Consider the following 19379-nt stretch of genomic DNA (forward strand, 5'->3'; position numbering starts at 1 on the left):
CAATGAAATAAATCAAACCATCTCTTTTAGGTGTTGGTTGAGAGATAAATGTTGGCCAGGATACCGGGGAGAATTCTCCTGCTCTTCTTCAAATAGTACCGTTGGATCTTTAACATCCACCTGAGGGGGCAGACAGGACCTCGGTTTTAACGACTCATCCCAAAGGATGGCAGCTCCGACAGTGCAGCATTCCCTCAGTACTGCTCTGGAGTATCAACTTAGATTTGGTGCACAAGTCTCTGGAGTGGGACTTGAGCTCATGAGCAAGGGTGCTTCCATTGAGATACAGCTGACACACAGTGGGGAAACCTCCACCGGGGGAAAAAAAATACATTTGTTTTTTATTCGTTCATGGGATGTGGGCGTCGCTGGCGAGGCCAGCATTTATTGCCCATCCCTAATTGCCCTTGAGAAGGTGGTGGTGAGCCGCCTTCTTGAACCGCTGCAGTCCGTGTGGTGAAGGTTCTCCCACAGTGCTGTTAGGAAGGGAGTTCCAGGATTTTGACCCAGCGACAATGAAGGAATGGCCGATATATTTCCAAGTCGGGATGGTGTGTGACTTGGAGGGGAATGTGCAGGTGGTGTTGTTCCCATGTGCCTGCTTCACTTGTCCTTCTAGGTGGTAGAGGTCGCGGGTTTGGGAGGTGCTGTCGAAGAAGCCTTGGCGAGTTGCTTACAGTAATGTCCTTTCAAGCCTGTTGTCCCACGCTGCTCCCCAGCCCCCCCAGGTGATCAATACAAACATACCCCCATTCCAATCCCACGCAAAGTATTAACGCAATCCACCCATCACGTCAAACTGTGCCACATATAATGCAACGTACCGCAATGTGCATATATGTGCTGTAACCGTGGCAATCAAAATCTCACACTCACAAAAGGAGAAAACAATTTAAGCAATGAAATCAAATCTGGAGTGAATTAGGGCCTTGCTGTTCAGACATTCACCTATAACCTAAAGAAAGCCCCATGCCCGTACAAAAAATTCCAAGGGTAGAAACGATCTCGAAACCTTTCGAACGAATGTTGAACGTTTACGGGTTAACAGAGTGCGCCGGGGATATAGTGCGAGCACACCGTGTCCATCCGTAGTTTATTGGTCATAGTTTCGACTTTCAACTGTTATTGACCAATTTCCCCTGCTCCTGAAAACAACAGGCCACATTTTGCTGTAGTAGGGTATCTAACGACGTCTGCCGTTAACCAGGCTTGCCCCTTCACCCTTCAGCTCACAATGCTTTTGCCCATTAAGTTGCTGAAAGTGCGCAGCAAGGGACCTGAGCGAACAGGGTATCTCCTGAACCAAACTGAAGGTTTGGGAAATAACACAGGAAGGACCGAGAAGGAGGGTGAATTAAAGGGGGCAAATTCAATGTCAAATCAGGTACAGAAAGAGAAATAAAAGAGAGGGAAAGAAAGATTGGATTAAGAGAGAGAGGGGGGGAAAAAAAAGGAAAGTAGCATTACTTTTAAAAAAAATTTCAATTTGACATTTTTAAAATCTCCAATAACAATTAAAACTTGGAGGAATGAGACTCCACACACTTGTAATAGTGCTTGATTGGCCATCATTAACAATTATCACACGTCATTGAAAGGGTACTTACACTTGTAATGACCAGGCTTAACTTTCAGTGGCGAGTTTAGTTCGTATCTACCGCGCAAATAAAGCAACTTCACGCCATTCAATGCATTTTAACGGCGAGGCAGGAAGCGAGATGCCGTTTTTGCGAAGCTAATGATGGAGCGGCGCAATTCGGACAGCAACTTTTGGATATCTGCATTTAACCATGCATCTGCCGCTCACCTGAAGCTGGTGTACCATTTATGCATAAATAATGGGCGAGTGCCATTAGCCGCACTGTTATTTTGACAGCAAATTCTGGCCCATTGACACCTAGCTCGGGCAGCCCTCTAGTAACATGCCCAATTGGCGATTCTTCATGTGAGAGCCCAGGCAGGATATTCAACTGTCAGGACAACGTAACCGAGGCTGATCCTTTCCTTACCAGGCGTCCATGCACTTAACAGAAGTCATTAGAAAGCGATCAGATACACGTTCCTGGGCTGGATTTTCTCCTCCTTAGCTCAGAAAGCAAGAAAGAAACGCAAGAAAGCAAAATGAAATGCAAAAAAGTCCTGCATTTATATAGCCCCTTTCGTGACCTCAGGACCAAAGCGCTTTACAGCTAATGAAGTACTTTTGAAGTGTAGTTACTGTTGTAATGTAGGAAACGCGGCAGCCAATTTGGACCCAGCAAGCTCCCACAAGCAGCAATGAGATAACGACCAGATAATCTGTTGTAGTGATGTTGGTTGAGGGATAAACATTGGCCAGGACACCGGGGAGAAACTGCCCTGCTCTTCTTCGAGATAGTGCAGTGGGATCTTTTACGTCGACCAGAGGGGGCAGACGGGGCCTCGGTTTAACGTCTCATCCGAGAGACGTCACCTCCAACAGTGCAGCACTGAGAGCGTCAGCCTAGATTGTGCAAAAAAAAAAAATCCCCAACAAAATATCCTTTTAATAACATTAACCGGCTACCAGAAACCGAGCGCGATTTTTAACTGTAGTACCGGTTTGCTATGGATTTTTTTTTTTCAGTACACGATGCCAAATCAAACACATCCAGTGATTACACTGGGCTACCAGTTTGATGCCAACAGCCATAATCTGTGATTCTCAGCAGTAACAGGATGCTGACCATGCCAGGCACCAAGTGAGAACACTGCGCACACAGTGCGATGACCCGCACGCATTGCGTTTCCAATCCCGTCTGGCAAATTTAAAATGTTTTGAGGGCGTTAAGTACAAACATTCCACTTTCTAAAAAAACTATCAAAAATCTGCCGTGAATTTATAAAATGCTCAGAAGAGATCCCGAAGGTCACCGGGGAGAACTTCGCTGCTCTTCCAAGTGCCGAGGGATCTTTTCACGTCCACCCGAGGGGGGGCAGACGGGGCCTCAGCTTAACGCTTCATCCGAAAAAGACATCTCGACACTGCCCTGGGATTACACGCCCGCCATGCAAGATCAAACCCTCTTCCCCAGGGAGGATCGCACGCTGTTGAGCTCCTCAATCAGATCTGAGCCCGACTGCAGCTATACCGTCACATTTGCATGGCTAAATTGTTTTTGCAGCAGGGCAAAAGTGGCAGTACTACTGCGCTCTTTTAGGTGACAGAGTAAGAGTTTTGCTCATCAGAAATCACACAGGTACTCAGTGAGACCAGTGGACCAATTGCAAACACCAGCCAAACCGATGTGGTGTAAAACCAGCATACCTAACATTACATTAAAAAACTTCAAAAAGCTTCTTCAAGATCAGATCAAATTCTAAGTTGCACCAGGCAGAACTGTCTATTTCACAACCTACAGTTCACTTCTTCAATTTATTCTAAAACTGTCTCGGCAAGGAGCCAGCCAACCATTAACATAAGAACTATAATAGTTTCAATCTGAGCATGTGAAAGGGGTGGCTGCTTGTCCCTAGACGCTAATTGCAGCGTGAAACCTACAGGCTGTCTCATTTACCTGCTGCTCTCTGCTCAGGAATAGCTTCCTCCTTGGTCGTGTCATGTTTCAGGGCAGGATCAGGAGAGGAGAGTCGAACGAGTAACATCCTTTTTGCAGTTTCTTCCCCGGGGCTTGACACACACTCCCCATACAGCCACTGATCTGAGGGAAATCCCAACCAGTTAGCAGTTATATTTTTGTGACCTACATATCTAGCGAGCGTACTTGCAGCCGTGTAATATTGATGCAGGACACAATGACATTCTGTACTTTTATATAACAGTGCATTAGATTTTTCATAGAATGATACAGCACAGGAGGAGGCCCTTCAGCCCATCGTGTCTGTGCCGGCTCTTTGAAAGAGCTATCCAATTAGTCCCACTCCCTTGCCCCAAGTCACAAATGCAAAATTTTATGACCAGCTGCCAGTGATTTTAACTCTCCTCTAATGTCACTCCTGCATTAATTAGACCTCTAACCTCTGAATACATGAGTCTGTCAAATTAATCAAAGTCAAACATCAACTTTTAATCTCAAATCAATGGCAGCGGCAAAGACCACAGAGAAAATGAAATGAAAAAAAATTCTAATTCGAAGCATCCAAAATTTTCTACAAAATCAAGCTTCTGAATTAGATCATGTAATTCAGTAATAAAAGAAATAACTAGCTTATCCTTCCACATCTGCATATGAAATATATCATGAAAACAGAATTGATACAGAATTTGTCCAGATGCTGTCAACGTCAACTTAGCAAAAGAGACAGAGAGACAGAAACAGAGAGAGAGAGAGACAGCCAGACAGACAGACAGTGAGTGAGAGAGAGAGAGGGAGACGGCCGGCCGGCCCGCCAGCCAGCCAGCCAGCGACGGCCGGCCGGCCCGCCAGCCAGCCAGCCAGCGACGGCCGGCCGGCCAGCCAGCCAGCCAGCCAGCGACGGCCGGCCGGCCAGCCAGCCAGCCAGAGACGGCCGGCCGGCCAGCCAGAGACGGCCGGCCGGCCGGCCAGCCAGCCACGGCCAGCCGGCCGGCCGGCCAGCCAGCCACGGCCAGCCGGCCGGCCAGCCAGCCAGCCAGCCGGCCGGCCAGCCAGAGACGGCCGGCCGGCCGGCCAGCCAGCCACGGCCGGCCGGCCGGCCAGCCAGCCAGCCAGCCAGCCAGCGACGGCCGGCCGGCCAGCCAGAGACGGCCGGCCGGCCGGCCAGCCAGCCAGCCAGAGACGGCCGGCCAGCCAGCCAGCCAGCGACGGCCGGCCAGCCAGAGACGGCCGGCCGGCCGGCCAGCCGGCCAGCCAGAGACGGCCGGCCGGCCGGCCAGCCAGAGACGGCCGGCCAGCCAGCCAGCCAGCCAGAGACGGCCGGCCGGCCGGCCAGCCAGCCAGCCAGCCAGAGACGGCCGGCCGGCCGGCCAGCCAGCCAGCCAGAGACGGCCGGCCGGCCGGCCAGCCAGCCAGCCAGAGACGGCCGGCCGGCCGGCCAGCCAGCCAGCCAGAGACGGCCGGCCGGCCGGCCAGCCAGCCAGCCAGAGACGGCCGGCCGGCCAGCCAGCCAGAGACGGCCGGCCGGCCGGCCAGCCAGCCAGCCAGAGACGGCCGGCCGGCCGGCCAGCCAGCCAGCCAGAGACGGCCGGTCGGCCGGCCAGCCAGCCAGAGACGGCCGGTCGGCCGGCCAGCCAGCCAGAGACGGCCGGTCGGCCGGCCAGCCAGCCAGAGACGGCCGGTCGGCCGGCCAGCCAGCCAGAGACGGCCGGCCGGCCAGCCAGCCAGCCAGAGACGGCCGGCCGGCCAGCCAGCCAGCCAGAGACGGCCGGCCAGCCAGCCAGCCAGAGACGGCCGGCCAGCCAGCCAGCCAGAGACGGCCGGCCGGCCAGCCAGAGACGGCCGGCCGGCCAGCCAGAGACGGCCGGCCGGCCAGCCAGAGACGGCCGGCCGGCCAGCCAGCCAGCCAGAGACGGCCGGCCGGCCAGCCAGCCAGCCAGAGACGGCCGGCCGGCCGGCCGGCCAGCCAGCCAGAGACGGCCGGCCGGCCGGCCGGCCAGCCAGCCAGAGACGGCCGGTCGGCCGGCCAGCCAGCCAGAGACGGCCGGTCGGCCGGCCAGCCAGCCAGAGACGGCCGGTCGGCCGGCCAGCCAGCCAGAGACGGCCGGTCGGCCGGCCAGCCAGCCAGAGACGGCCGGTCGGCCGGCCAGCCAGCCAGAGACGGCCGGCCAGCCAGCCAGAGACGGCCGGCCAGCCAGCCAGAGACGGACAGCCAGCCAGCCAGAGACGGCCAGCCAGCCAGCCAGAGACGGACAGCCAGCCAGCCAGAGACGGACAGCCAGCCAGCCAGAGACGGACAGAGGGAGAGAATGAGCAACAGCACCAGCCAGAGAGCAAGAGAGCCAGTGAGGCAGAGATGAAAGGTCTTCGACCTGAAACGTTAACTCTTTCTTTCTCCACAGATGCTGCCTCACTTGCTGAGCTTCTCCAGCATGTTCTGTTTTTATTACAGAGAGAGAGAGAGAGACAAAATGGGAATTAGATTTCGAACACTCAGCGACTGGTGACTGAGCTTGGTCTGCTTGTTATATACGAGTAAAAGCTGGGCACTTACTGCTCTGAACTCCAAACCAGTTACAGGCAGCTTTTTAAATCAGAGACATCAACAAAGGAGGTTGACTGACTGTCTGAATGAACCACATGGTAACTGTCTGCGAGCACAGTAATGAGCCTGTGGACTTGCGCCTCTCATTGCTGGAGCAATCCTCACAGGTATTCTGCTCAAACGTACCTCATTAAAATCACTGCTCATATCCAGACTGTAAAAATAATCAATTGTGCAGAACACACAGCGCAGTATTGCACTCTCCCGATACTTATGGCACAGGGTATAGGTTTCTGCACAACAGCTGCCTTCGAAGGGAGGCTGTGCCGCAGCACTCCTTGCTACGACAACAAGTATCATTTGTACTATGAATAATAATCTGCAGACAAGCATAAAACATGCAGAGCTAGAGGAAAAGCAAAAAAATAAGCCTCTGCACCATCGACTCAGGAATCTCACACACACACACAAAATCAGCACTCAGGAGCTGGAACCCTGGTTAATTTTCCTCTTTCCTAGTCCAGTTCCACCGAGACCCAATGCTGTTCCGTGGTCCCAGCAGACGCCTAGTTGGCAGTACGAGTGTGCCCTCACCTGGATTACTCGTGTTCGTAGAGGAAAGCTTGTTAAGAAGGGCTTAAGATGGACCCCCAAGACTGGACAGTCGGTGCGTCCCTTTTCCTCAAGGCTTTGTGAGGCATAATGCAGCCGTGCTATTCAGCTGTAGTCCCCTTCACAATGCTAAATGAGAGGTCTCCTCCTCATCATTCAGTAGCAGGTAGTCCTCCACACAACTAGTTTATAAACAAGTTATCACAAAGCAAAGGTGATTTGATTCACCAACCCCCAAGCAGCTCAAGAGGTTGTATAACTACAGTCTAAAATTATGAGAGCAGCATTAATTGAGCCAACAAGGCAGCCCACCATAGAGTGAACAAGCATCCGAGGGAAAGGACTGCATCTTACAAGAACATGAATACAATCTAGTCCCACTTCTGGAACCATAACCGCCTCCAAAGATTAGAGACCTAGACCAGTCTGCTCAGATTTTACCATAACTGTGTGAAGACCCATGTGGGTACAGCCCCAGATTACCAGATCTTCAACTTCTTTGGAAGAAACTCCAGATTCAATTGTATGTGGTTTATGGTGTGTTTATTGATAAATAGTATCTTTGGTACAAATCACAATGCAACAGCACGTCACCTTTCTCTCTTTGAATCTTTGAGGTTTAGCCTTACATACTTAAATTCCCCTTCCCCTTTGCCAAGAATGGGAGAAGCAACAACTCCACTTTGCCACAGTTCAGCCCCTCGAGACTGCTGCGATCAACTGCTGACTTAAAGAAACTCATCTCACTTTGGTTGCATAAAATAATTGAAGTCTCCACCAATCATGTTATTAAGGCATTCAAATATCACTGATGTTTGGATTATATCCCAAGGGAATTTTGGTCCACGTTGAGAGCACAGACAACTTTACATGCAAGGGGCTAAAGCATCTCTCCATGTATAAGAATGAACTATCTGTCGTGACATTTGCAGCTGGCAAACAACTTCTTTGCCCAGATTAATTCCCCCTTATAACTAGGTGTAGGCAAATGGGATGCCGCCACCACCTGCTCCCCTAACTCTAACCCCATATGGTGTGCTCCGAAATCGACCCCACCCACCCCCAAGCAGGTTTTGTCTTTCTTTCTTTCCATTAGGTCATGCAGTCCCTTAATTACTGAAGGAAATATGAAGAGTAGCCTTTGCAATGAAGAAACTTTTCATCTCTGCTATAATCGCATCAAACAGTGAATGAAATGCGTCCTCAATACCACGCTGACACACAACATGTGGAAACCCAAGGACGGGCCTCACCTAGAGACCAACAGTTGATTTTGCTTTTCAGCGAGTGTCTTTCTGAGCAAATAAACATCCCCAAACAGCGCCATAACAAACTGGAGTGCACCAACTCTTCAACTCTCTGCAGGACATGGGAAAGGCATGAACGTCACTCCAGGTTATGACTTTATCCTACTCTTCAAAGTAAATGGCCATAAGAAAAAAAAACACCTAACCAAAGTTACCAAATGTAGACGGTCCCTCCTCTCTTCCTCTAATCAGTTCATTCGACTGGGATTGGTTATCTCACCACCAGCATGTTACTTCATTTCACATCTGATCCACCCACTTGCAAATTCCTTCTGTTGACTGCTACCCACAAATCTAATCATTCTTCAATTTCAGGCATGTCTTCAACACCAAGTGCAACTCTTATAGCAACAGGTTTTGTAACCATTTAGACGCTACATTTATTAACCCTCCTTTTCAGATTTTTTTTTTTTCTCACCTCTCCACAAGGTATTGATTCCTTGCTGGGTTGCACAAATGCAAGATGTCCTCTGGTACCCAACTTAAGAGGGCCATTCTTCATCTGTGAGCCTAAATAATAATCACCAGCTGACTGGAAGTTGAGCTTGGTCTTACCCTCACCTGATATCCACACACACACACACACACACACACACACACACACACACACTTACTTTCCAACAGTGGTCGCTAGACAACGATCAGGAAAGAGAACCCTGTATAATTCTTCCCTTCCTATCCATGTAGTGCTTGAGGCCAATCTCTACAGTTGCCCCCAATGGAGATCAGCAAACAGACCAAACATTGGACATTCCTGGTCTCACCAGCTGTGCCAACAGAAGGATCTATCACTTTAAACTAAATGCAAATTTTCAAGTTTGTTCAAGAGAAAGAAAATGCATCAACTTCAATGGCAGTGTAGCCCAAACAAATAATCTGATATTTATTGCGGAGAGTTCATAATTTCAAGAAATGTCCTGTTTTCAAATAGTCTTAGGGACAAAATTGGGAACATTCTAAACTCTTCTTGAAACTGGTGCATTATTCGATTTTCATCATCAGAGAAAGTACTGCGTCAACTTGTAAACATTTAGAAACAGACGCAACATTTGAGGTACATGCTCATTATTTCTCCGCTCATGCTCATGAACTGTGCCAATCTGAGGCCAGATATGGTACGATAGTGAGAGCAGGTGGCGCGCGTACACGATGTAGCAGTTAGAATATGTGCATAAAAGAAAGCTACTAAAACATGAAGAGTTAATGGCAGCATAAAAAGAGGTATGGGTTGGAAGTGTGTGTATTGGCGGGGGGGAGGGACGGAATTTGTGGAAGCATGAATGGGGAGACGGTTGGGGATGACTGACTCTGCCCCTTTGAGATGGTGCTAACTCACTTCACAAGTCAGTAAGCTTGGAACTGACTGGCGGTAACCTTAGAAGCGAGGCCTCCATGTCTCACTCTTGACTGTTCCAGACTCTTAACTGACCAAAACTGCCTTTTCCAGAATGAGAAAGACATACCTTGAACTTTGAGCCCCCTCTGCTGGAATTGACCCTTTACAACATGTACCTGACTTTATATCAGAAATAAAGTACAAGTTATGTCAGAAATAAAGTACAAGTTAAATCAAAAATCTCTTCCAGGCCAAATAGGTAAAAACCTCAGTGTTACAACGGCCAAGGCTGGTGGAATGAAAATCTCAATTTCGAGACAGTTAAGCAATCTCGGTCTAGTTCCTAACAAATGTAAGGAATCTTACAACACCAGGTTATAGTCCAACAGTTTTATATAACCTGGTGTTGTAAGACTCCTTTACATTTGTCCACCCCAGTCCATCACCGGCATCTCCACATCATAGTTCCTAACAGACACGACTTGGAATACAATTAGGTTTTAATTAAGCGATAGAAGGAAAAACGCATTATGCAGATGGACAGGTCAGGTCCAGTTGTTGCCTGGAGAAGGTGCGGTACAAAGTCAGGCTTCCTTGTCTTGTTTCTCTACCTCGTTCCAATTCAGCCCTACAATTAGAACGAGGTGAGAACAGGGTACACGGATCTCTTTCCACGTCTAGCATCTAGCAACAACGCCGTGCACTCCCGGTCAGGTACCACATGAATCAGGAGCAGAGTAAAGCTCCCTTTAGCGCGCATTTTAGGCAGCAACGTGCCTCAACCTCCAAGCAACACTCAAACACAGCGTAGTTACAAAGAGTTACATACAGTCTACAGCAGAGAAACAGGCCATTCGGTTCAACAAGTCCATGCCGGTGTTTATACTCCATGCGAGCCTCCTCCCACCCCTCATCTAACCCTATCAACATATCCTTCTAGTGTGAATTTTTCTTGGAACTGCAAATCTGTGGTGAGTTATAAGCAGCCCTCATTACAGTATGTAATGAAACACATAAAAGAAGTTTACCTGCCTCCGGCTTTTTAAAAAAAAATCATTTCTTCTCTCCCTATTCACTATCAAAAAAAAAACCTTCTATAATTAGGTGAATCCATTCATTTGCAAGGGCACCATCACTGCTAAGCCTGTTTCAGCTATTTCGAGGTGCAATGGTATGAAAAAAATCTCTTTTCTCTAATTGTACCCCTCTCCCTTTATTCAGTGTTGTGCCCAACAACCCAAACAAGATTAGTCCAGCCCATGGGGAAATATCAGCCGAGACTGGGGTTAACTACCAGCTGTTCTGGTTTATGGCACAGAGCAGGAATATATGCTGCACCATCTAGGCATCCCACCTGTGGTATTGCATACCTCAAGCACTGCAAGGAAATAAAATGCAAGACAGACTAAGTTGGCACACAGTTTCACGAATACAGTGGTCATAATTACACATTATTTACAGCACAGAAACAGGCCATTCGGCCCAACTAGTCCATGCCTCCTCCCACCCCTCTTCATCTAATCCGATCAGCACATCCTTCTATTCCTTTCTCCCTCACGTGTTTTATCTAGCTTCCCCTTAATTGCATCTACACTATTCGCCTCAACTACTCCTTGTGGAGCGAGTTCCATATTTTCACCACACTCCGGATAAAGAAGTTTCTCCTGAATTCCTTATTGGATTTATTAGTGACTATCTTATATTTATGACTCCTAGCTTTGGACTGCCCCCACAGGTGGAAACATTTTCTGTACGTCGACCCTACTGAACCCTTTCGTAATCTTAAAGACCTCTATTAGGTCACCTCTCAGCCTTCTCTTTTCTAGAGAAAAAAAGCTCCAGCCTGTTTAATCTTTATAATGAGTACCGGAGCTCCCTCAACTTCAGTGAACTATGGCCATCTGGAGTCAGGCTTCAGGTCTGCAAGACATTACGCCCGGCAAAAAGTTAATTCCACGGTCACTCCTAATCTGATCTGATTGATTTAATCCAAGCAGATAAACCCTACCTGTTGAGTGTCCCGACACATCTTGGGTGTGACCATTCATGCCACGAGACTTCTTATAGGTGTCACAATTCAAGAAAACTGACTGTAAACACAGAGGGTAAAGGCAATGGGAACATTAGAAAATGCTGCTGCTTTAGAGAGAAAACGGTGTAAGGGGGAGCTCATTGATTCAACATATTGAACGGTTCAGATACGGCAAAGGAGGTATATTACTCCAAAGTAGGACAGGCTGGTAGAACAAAATGCAAGTTTAGCAAAAAAAGTAAATTTAAAGGGGAGAAAAGGAAGAACATCTTTATACATCAAGCGATCAGCATCTGCATTAATCTCCCAGGAAGTCTACCAAGGGTTAAAAAACATTAGGGGGCGCTCAAAACGTTCGCTGAGAAAGTTCAACTCCTGGAAGGACGTGCTCCAGTAGGCCCGATGGACTTTTCCTGTCCTCGACTTTTCTTGCACGTTCAGGTACGACATGTGACTTAAATGGCCCCAAGTAACCATAAGCAGCACCACGGGCATTACATCTGAAAGGCATCCCACAGAAACATAGACGTTTACAGCACAGAAAGATATCGTTTAGCCCATCAGGTTTATGCCGGCTCTTTGCTTTAAGCAATCCCAAATCTAAACGCACAGCCCCACGCTCTCCCAATAGCCCTGTATATTCCTCTATTATCCTCAGGTTTTGTAAGATAAGCGCTCGCGGGTATTAACATGGGTACCTCCAGCAAAGTTGGGGGGTGGGGTCATTGGTTTTCAGGGATTGGGGCAATACTCGTTATTTTAAAAATGCTGTTAATTGCAATATGTTAAAGTCTCCAAAGTAAGAATAAAAACCACAGAATAAAACTAATCAAGACCAGGGATAGTCACCGTCGTTGATGACGACGACGACTACAACTTCTTGCATTTATATAGCGCTTTTAAAGTAGTAAAACGTCCCAAGGCGCTTCACAGGAGCAATTTTCAAACAAAATTTGACACTGAGCCACGTAAGGAGAAATTAAGACAAGTAAACAAAAACTTGGTCAAAGAGGTAGGTTTTAAGGAGCATCTTAAAAGGAGGTGAGAGAGGTAGAGAGGTTTAGGGAGGGAATTCCAGAGCTTAGGGCCTAGACAGCTGAAGACACTAGCGCCAGTGTTGGAACGATTAAAATCGGGGATGCGCAAGAGGCAAGAATTGGAGGAGCGCAGAGATCTCGGAGGGTTGTAGGGGCTGGAGGAGGTTACAGAGATAGGGAGGGGCGAGGCCATGGAGGGATTTGAAAACAAGGATAAGAATTTTAAAATAGAGGCATTGCCGGACCGGGAGTCATTGTAGGTCAGCGAGCACAGGGGTGATGGGTGAACGGGACTTGGTGTGAGATAGGATACGGACAGCAGAGTTTTGGGTGAGCTCAATTTTACGGAGGGTGGAAGATGGGAGGCCAGGAGAGAATTGGAATAGTCGAGTCTAGAGTTAACAAAGGCATGGATGAGGGTTTCAACAGCAGATGAGCTGAGGCAGCGACAGAGACAGGCGATGTTACGGACTTGGAAGTAGGTGGTCTTGGTTTTGGAGCGGATGTGGAAACTCATTTCGGGGTCAAATAGGATGCCAAAGTTGCGAATGATCTGGTTCAGCCTCAGACAATGGCCAGGGGGAGAGAGAGAGAGTTGGAGGTTAGGGAATGGAGTTTGTGGTGGGGACCGAAGGCAATGTTTTCAGTTTTCCCCAATATTTAGTTGAAGAAAATTTTTGCTCATCCAGTACTAGATGTCAGACAAGCAGTGTGACAAATCAGAGACAGTGGAGGGGTTGAGGGACTGGATGGTGAGGTAGAGCTGGGTGTTGTCAGCGTACGTGTGGAACCTGACGTCGTGTTTTCTGATAATGTTGCTAAGGGCCAGTATGTAGATGAGAACTAGGAGGGGGCCAAGGATAGATCCTTGGGGGACTCCAGAAGTAACGGTGTGGGAGTGTCATAGAGTCATAGAGTCATACAGCACGGATAGAGGCCCTTCGGCCCATCGTGTCCGCGCCGGCCATCAGCCCTGTCTACTCTAATCCCATATTCCAGCATTTGGTCCGTAGCCTTGTATGCTATGGCATTTCAAGTGCTCATCCAAATGCTTCTTGAATGTTGTGAGGGTTCCTGCCTCCACAACCCTTTCAGGCAGTGAGTTCCAGACTCCAACCACCCACTGGGTGAAAAAGTTCTTTCTCAAATCCCCTCTAAACCTCCCGCCTTTTACTTTGAATCTATGTCCCCTTGTTATAGAACCCTCAACGAAGGGAAAAAGCTCCTTAGTATCCATAGTGGGAAGAGAAGCCATTGCAGATGATTCTCTGGCTACGACTGGATAGATAAGAATGGAACCAGGCGAGCGCAGTCCCACCCAGCTGGACGACAGAGGAGATGCGTTGGAGGAGGATGGTGTGGTCAAAGGCTGCAGACAGGTGTGGAAGGATGAGGAGGGATAGTTCACCATCATCACATAGGATGTCATTTGTGATTTTGATAAGGGCCGTTTCAGTACTGTGGCAGGGGCGGAAACCTGATGGGAGGGATTCAAACATGGAGTTACGGGAAAGATGGGCACGGATTTGGGAGGTGACAACATGTTCAAGAATTTTGGAAAGGAAAGGGAGGTTGGAAATGGGCCAGTAGTTTACAAGGGCTTTTTTTTTTGGGGGGGGGGGGGGTGGGTGGGGGGGAAGAGGGGGAGGGGGACAGTATCCGAGGAGAGGGAACCATTAACAATATCAGCTAACACGGGGGCCAGGAAGAGAAGTTGAACGGTCAGCAGTTTGGTGGGAATAGGGTCGAGGGAGCAGCAGGCGGGTCTCATGGTCAAGATGAGCTTGGAGAGCGCATGAGGGGAGATAGGAGAGAAACTAGAGAAAGATGCGAGTTCAGGGGTAGTGGGGAAGTTTGGCTAGGTGGGCTAGGGGAAGGGAGGGAAGTGGCAGAGGCAGCTGAATGGATGGTCTCAACCTCAGTGACAAAGTAGTTCATGAGCTCCTCGCACTTACTGGGGGTGAGGGTGAAGGAGGCAGGGAAGAGGGGTTTAAGAAGGTCCCTGTCCCTAGATTAAAATCTCTCTTCACCCGGCCGCCCAAAAATGAAATTCTTTTTTTTTTAAAAACACAGAATTTGTGTTTCAGCAAAATAGTGCGCACTTCTGCAGTCGCCAGTCACCCCTTCCCCCGCTTCTGCGGTCGGCGCTCCCCCAACTACCAGTCTAGTTCTAGACTCTCCAGCCAGGGGAAACATCATCACAGCATCTACCCTGTCAAGCCCTCTTAGAATTTTGTATGTTTCAATGAGATCACCTCTCATTCTTCTAAACTCCAGAGAGTACAGGCCCATTCTACTCAATCTCTCCTCAAACAACAAACCTCTGCCGCCAACTCCAGTCGCCCCCCCCCCTCCCGCCAACTCCAGTAGCCCCCCCCTCCCGCCAACTCCAGTCGCCCCCCCCCTCCCGCCAACTCCAGTCGCCCCCCCCCTCCCGCCAACTCCAGTCGCCCCCCCCTCCCGCCAACTCCAGTCGCCCCCCCCCCTCCCGCCAACTCCAGTCGCCCCCCCCCCTCCCGCCAACTCCAGTCGCCCCCCCCCTCCCGCCAACTCCAGTCGCCCCCCCCCTCCCGCCAACTCCAGTCGCCCCCCCCACTCCCGCCAACTCCAGTCGCACCCCCCTCCCGCCAACTCCAGTCGCCCCCCCCCCTCCCGCCAACTCCAGTCGCCCCCCCACTCCCGCCAACTCCAGTCGCCCCCCCCACTCCCGCCAACTCCAGTCGCCCCCCCCCTCCCGCCAACTCCAGTCGCCCCCCCCTTCCGCCAACTCCAGTCGCCCCCCCCTCCCGCCAACTCCAGTCGCCCCCCCCACTCCCGCCAACTCCAGTCGCCCCCCCCCCTCCCGCCAACTCCAGTCGCCCCCCCCACTCCCGCCAACTCCAGTCGCCCCCCCCACTCCCGCCAACTCCAGTCGCCCCCCCCACTCCCGCCAACTCCAGTCGCCCCCCCACTCCCGCCAACTCCAGTCGCCCCCCCCCCTCCCGCCAACTCCAGTCGCCCCCCCCACTCCCGCCAACTCCAGTCGCCCCCTCCTGCGCTCCCAGTCGCTGGTCAGCCCCTCCCCCACTACCAGTCTCCAGTCAGCCCCTCCCCCACTATCACAGCCAAGTGTTCATTCTTCTCTCACCACTTGACAGGAATGTCGGCCAGCTATTTGATTGTGGGGGGAGGGATGGAGGGAAGGGGTATAAACCCGATCCTGTCGTTATGTAACGACCAGCATTCAATTTCAAGCTGGATAACGATCCAGGAGGGGAAGACCCGACTGAATTTGTCTTCTCCCCAATCCAGGGTCACTGAGGCCAATTATAGCCCCGATTGCTACACTGGCTGAGGCCAGCAAGCTCAGCATAGACGGAGAATCAAAATCAATATACTTCTAAGATCAAAATCCAGGCTTCTGCTTTCCCACTTATTGGGGACTATAATAAATCACAATTCATCGACAACACTTGGATCGCAGATTTATAATAATTCATTCTACTAATAATGGCTAAAATGTGTGTGAAATTATTAAACACCAGGACCTAAGCAATGCTCAGGCACCTCTGCTCAAAAGTCAGTTTAACTACAATGGCTCCAGGGATGAGGGACTTCAGTTATGTGGAGAGACTGGAGAAGCTGGGGTTGTTCTCCTTAGAGCAGAGAAGGGTAAAGGGAGATTTGATAGAGGTGTTCAAAATCTTGAAGGGTTTTGTTGGAGTAAATAAGGAGAATCTGTTTCCAGTGGCAGAAGGGTCGGTAACCAGAGGACACAGACTTAAGGTGATCGGCAAAAGAACCAGAGGCAACATGAGGGGGGAAAAAAAAAAATCAGGCAGCGAGTTGTGATGATCTGGAATGCGCTGCCCGAAAGGGCGGTGGAAGCAGATTCAATAGTAACTTTGAAAGGGAATTGGAGGGGAAAATTTACAGGGCTGTGGGGAAAGAATGGGACTAATTGGATAGCTCTTTTGAAGAGCTGGTGCAGGCACGATGGACCGAACGGCCTCCGTCTGTGCTGTATCATTCTATGAACTGCTGCCTTTTGATCCAAACAGTTCCAAAAACACTAGCAAGCCACCATTCTAGAATTCACCTCTCCAAATATAGTACTTACTGATTCAGTAGGATGCGTAGAACCAGGAACCTTATTATTCTTGCAGTTGTTCTGTGAGGAAGAGTACTCCACTGATTCCGTCTCGCAGGTATCTTGCTCCAAATCTGTGTAAATTTTACAAAGTTAGTACCACCTTGCACCCTCTGACCTCATCCAAGACTCTGCTGCCCATATCCAAACTCGCACCAGGTCCCGTTCACCTATCACCCCTGTGCTCACTGACCTACACTGGCTCCCGGTCCAGCAATGCCACAATTTTAAGGTTCTCATCCTTGCTTTCAAATCGCTCCATGGCCTCGCCCCTCCCTATCGCTGTAACCTCCTCCAACCCTTACAACCCTCCGAGATCTCTGCGCTCCTCCAATTCTGGCCTCTTGCGCATCCCCGATTTTAATCGCTCCACCACTGGCGGCCGTGCCTTCAGCTGCCTCGGCCCTAAGCTCTGGAATTCCCTCCCTAAATCTCTCCGCCTCTCTCTCTCTCCTCCTTTAAGACACTCCTTAATACCTACCTCTTTGGCCAAGCTTTTGGTCCGGTCTTAATATCTCCTTACGTGGCTCGGTGTCAAATTTTGTTTGTTAACACTCCCGTGAAGCGCCTTGGGACGTTTTACTGTGTTAAAGGCGCTGTATAAATGCAAGTTGTCGTTGTCATTGGACTTCTGTCTGTGAATTACAAGAACTAAATCCCCTCAGAGGACTCGGAAGATAAGTTAACCTGCAAGGACTCGGTGGGTTTACGCAGTAAGTAACTGAGTCACACAAAACAGGAAGGCCCCTGCTCTGTGCTGAGTTAGTGACACTATAGTTGACCTCTGTGCTTGTGGGCTAGGCAGAGGAACAGTGTTAAAAGAAACATAAAACAAAATCATCAGCCAGGGCTCTGGGTCCTGACAGCTATTCAGTGATGTCTGCGTGTACGAGTATGAATACGAATTGTAATGGGCTCAGCTGTGCTTCTCCCGGTGGTTAAATAGCCTGGACAGTAGGTTTTGCGTGGGAATGACCGCTTGGGAGAGGTACTAAAGGACAATCAACACCTGCGGAACCGGACCCCAGCGAGCAGCTAAATCCTCCGTACGGTGAGGGGAGGGGAGGGGACAAAATCGGCAACAAAGAGGAACGAACTGTGAGAGTTAAGCGTTTGAAAACCAAAACTGGATTCTTCAAATTCATGGAAAGATGTCTGGTGCTACAAATTATACAAACAGCTGTGGTGTTCACCATCGCATGTGCGCACTGCAAACTCCGTTAACCCGAGTAACACAGTATATTGGCACTTATTTAGCCTTTAAGCTTTCAAATGGACCTAACAGAAAAAGAAACACGTTGCATTTGTATAGCAACTTTCACATCCTCAAGCACTTCCCGGCTAATAAATTACTCCTGAAGTGCAGTCACAGTTTTTTGTAGGCAAATGCAACAGCCGATTTACGCACAGCAAGATCCCACAAATAGCAAATGAATGAATGACCAGTTAATCAGTTTCTGGTGGCTATTTGTTGAGGGAGGAATGTTGGCCAAGACACCAGGAGAACTCCCTGCTCATCAAATAGTACCACGAGATCTTTTAACATCCACCTGAACATGATGACTGGGCCCTCTGTTTAATGTCTCATTTGAAACATGGCACCTCCAACAATGCAGCACTCCCTCGGTGCTCCACTCAACGGTAAGCCTTGATTACACAAGACACTGGTTCAAAGGACTGGAATTCATTTGGTGGATTCTCAGTTAAAAAGGTGAGATACACAAAAACATTTATTACCGTAAGAAGGTGCATAGGATACTGAAAAACAAATGCCAAGGTATTAAAGTTTTCGATAACTAGCGACTCTGGTAGGCTTACGATGGGCCTACTATAGGTTATTTAGGGTGGGAATCAGAGGATGTGACTGGTTGACAAGGATGAGACTTGATTTCCTGTAAAAATTCTAAGTCTATTACAGAAACAAATACAGCATAAGAACATAAGAAATAGGAGCAGGAGAAGGCCGTCCGGCCCCTCGGGCCTGCTCCGCCATTCAATCAGATCATGGCTGATCTTCTACCTCAACGCCATTTTCCTGCACCATCCCCATATCCCTTGATGCCTTTAATATCTAGAAATCTTATCGATCTCTGTTTCGAATGTACTCAATGACTGAGCCTCCACAGCCCTCTGGGGTAGAGAATTCCAAAGATTCACCACCCTCTGAGTGAAGAAATTTCTCCTCATCTCAGTCCTAAATAGTCTACCCTTTATTCTGAGACTGTGACCCCTGGTTCTAGATTCCCCAGCCAGGGGAAACATCCTCCTCACATCTACCCCGTCGAGCCCTGTAAGAATTTTGTATGTTTCAATGAGATCACCTCCCATTCTTCTAAACTCTAGAGAATAGAGGCCTAGTCTACGCAATCACTCCTCATACGACAATCCCGCCATTCCAGGAATCAGTCTGGTGAAGCTTCGTTGCACTCCCTCTATGGCAAGTATATCCTTTCTTAGGTAAGGAGACCGAAAGTGTACACAATACTCCAGGTGCGGTCTCACCAAGCCCATATATAATTGCAATAAGACATCTTTACTCCTGTACTCAAATCCTCTTGTAGTAAAGGCCAACATACCATTTGCCTTCCTAATTAATTGCTGCACCTGCATGCTAACTTTCAGTGACTCATGTACAAGGACACCCAGGTCCCTTTGAACATCAACATTTCCCAATCTCTCACCATTTAAAAAATTCTCTGCATTTCTGTTTTTCCTACCAAAGTGAATAACTTCACATTTTTCCACATTATATTCTATCTGCCATGTTCTTGCCCACTCACTTAGCCTGGCTATATCCCCTTGAAGCTTCTTTGCATCCTCCTCACAA

General features: G+C 49.3%; 1 protein-coding gene across 1 annotated transcript in view; it reads right to left on the bottom strand.

Moving 5' to 3' along the window:
* Positions 1-19379, bottom strand: part of samd13 (sterile alpha motif domain containing 13) — a 69660-nt gene that overhangs the window by 16503 nt on the left and 33778 nt on the right. Inside the window, exons 3-5 of the mRNA XM_067989832.1 lie at positions 16523-16626; positions 11363-11444; positions 3537-3680 (exon numbers count right to left, since the gene is read on the bottom strand). Coding sequence (XP_067845933.1) covers positions 3537-3680; positions 11363-11444; positions 16523-16626 — 330 coding nt within the window. The remainder of the gene's footprint in view (positions 1-3536; positions 3681-11362; positions 11445-16522; positions 16627-19379) is intronic.

The sequence above is a fragment of the Heptranchias perlo genome, chromosome 9, assembly GCF_035084215.1.
Source record: "Heptranchias perlo isolate sHepPer1 chromosome 9, sHepPer1.hap1, whole genome shotgun sequence".
Lineage (NCBI taxonomy): Eukaryota > Metazoa > Chordata > Chondrichthyes > Hexanchiformes > Hexanchidae > Heptranchias > Heptranchias perlo.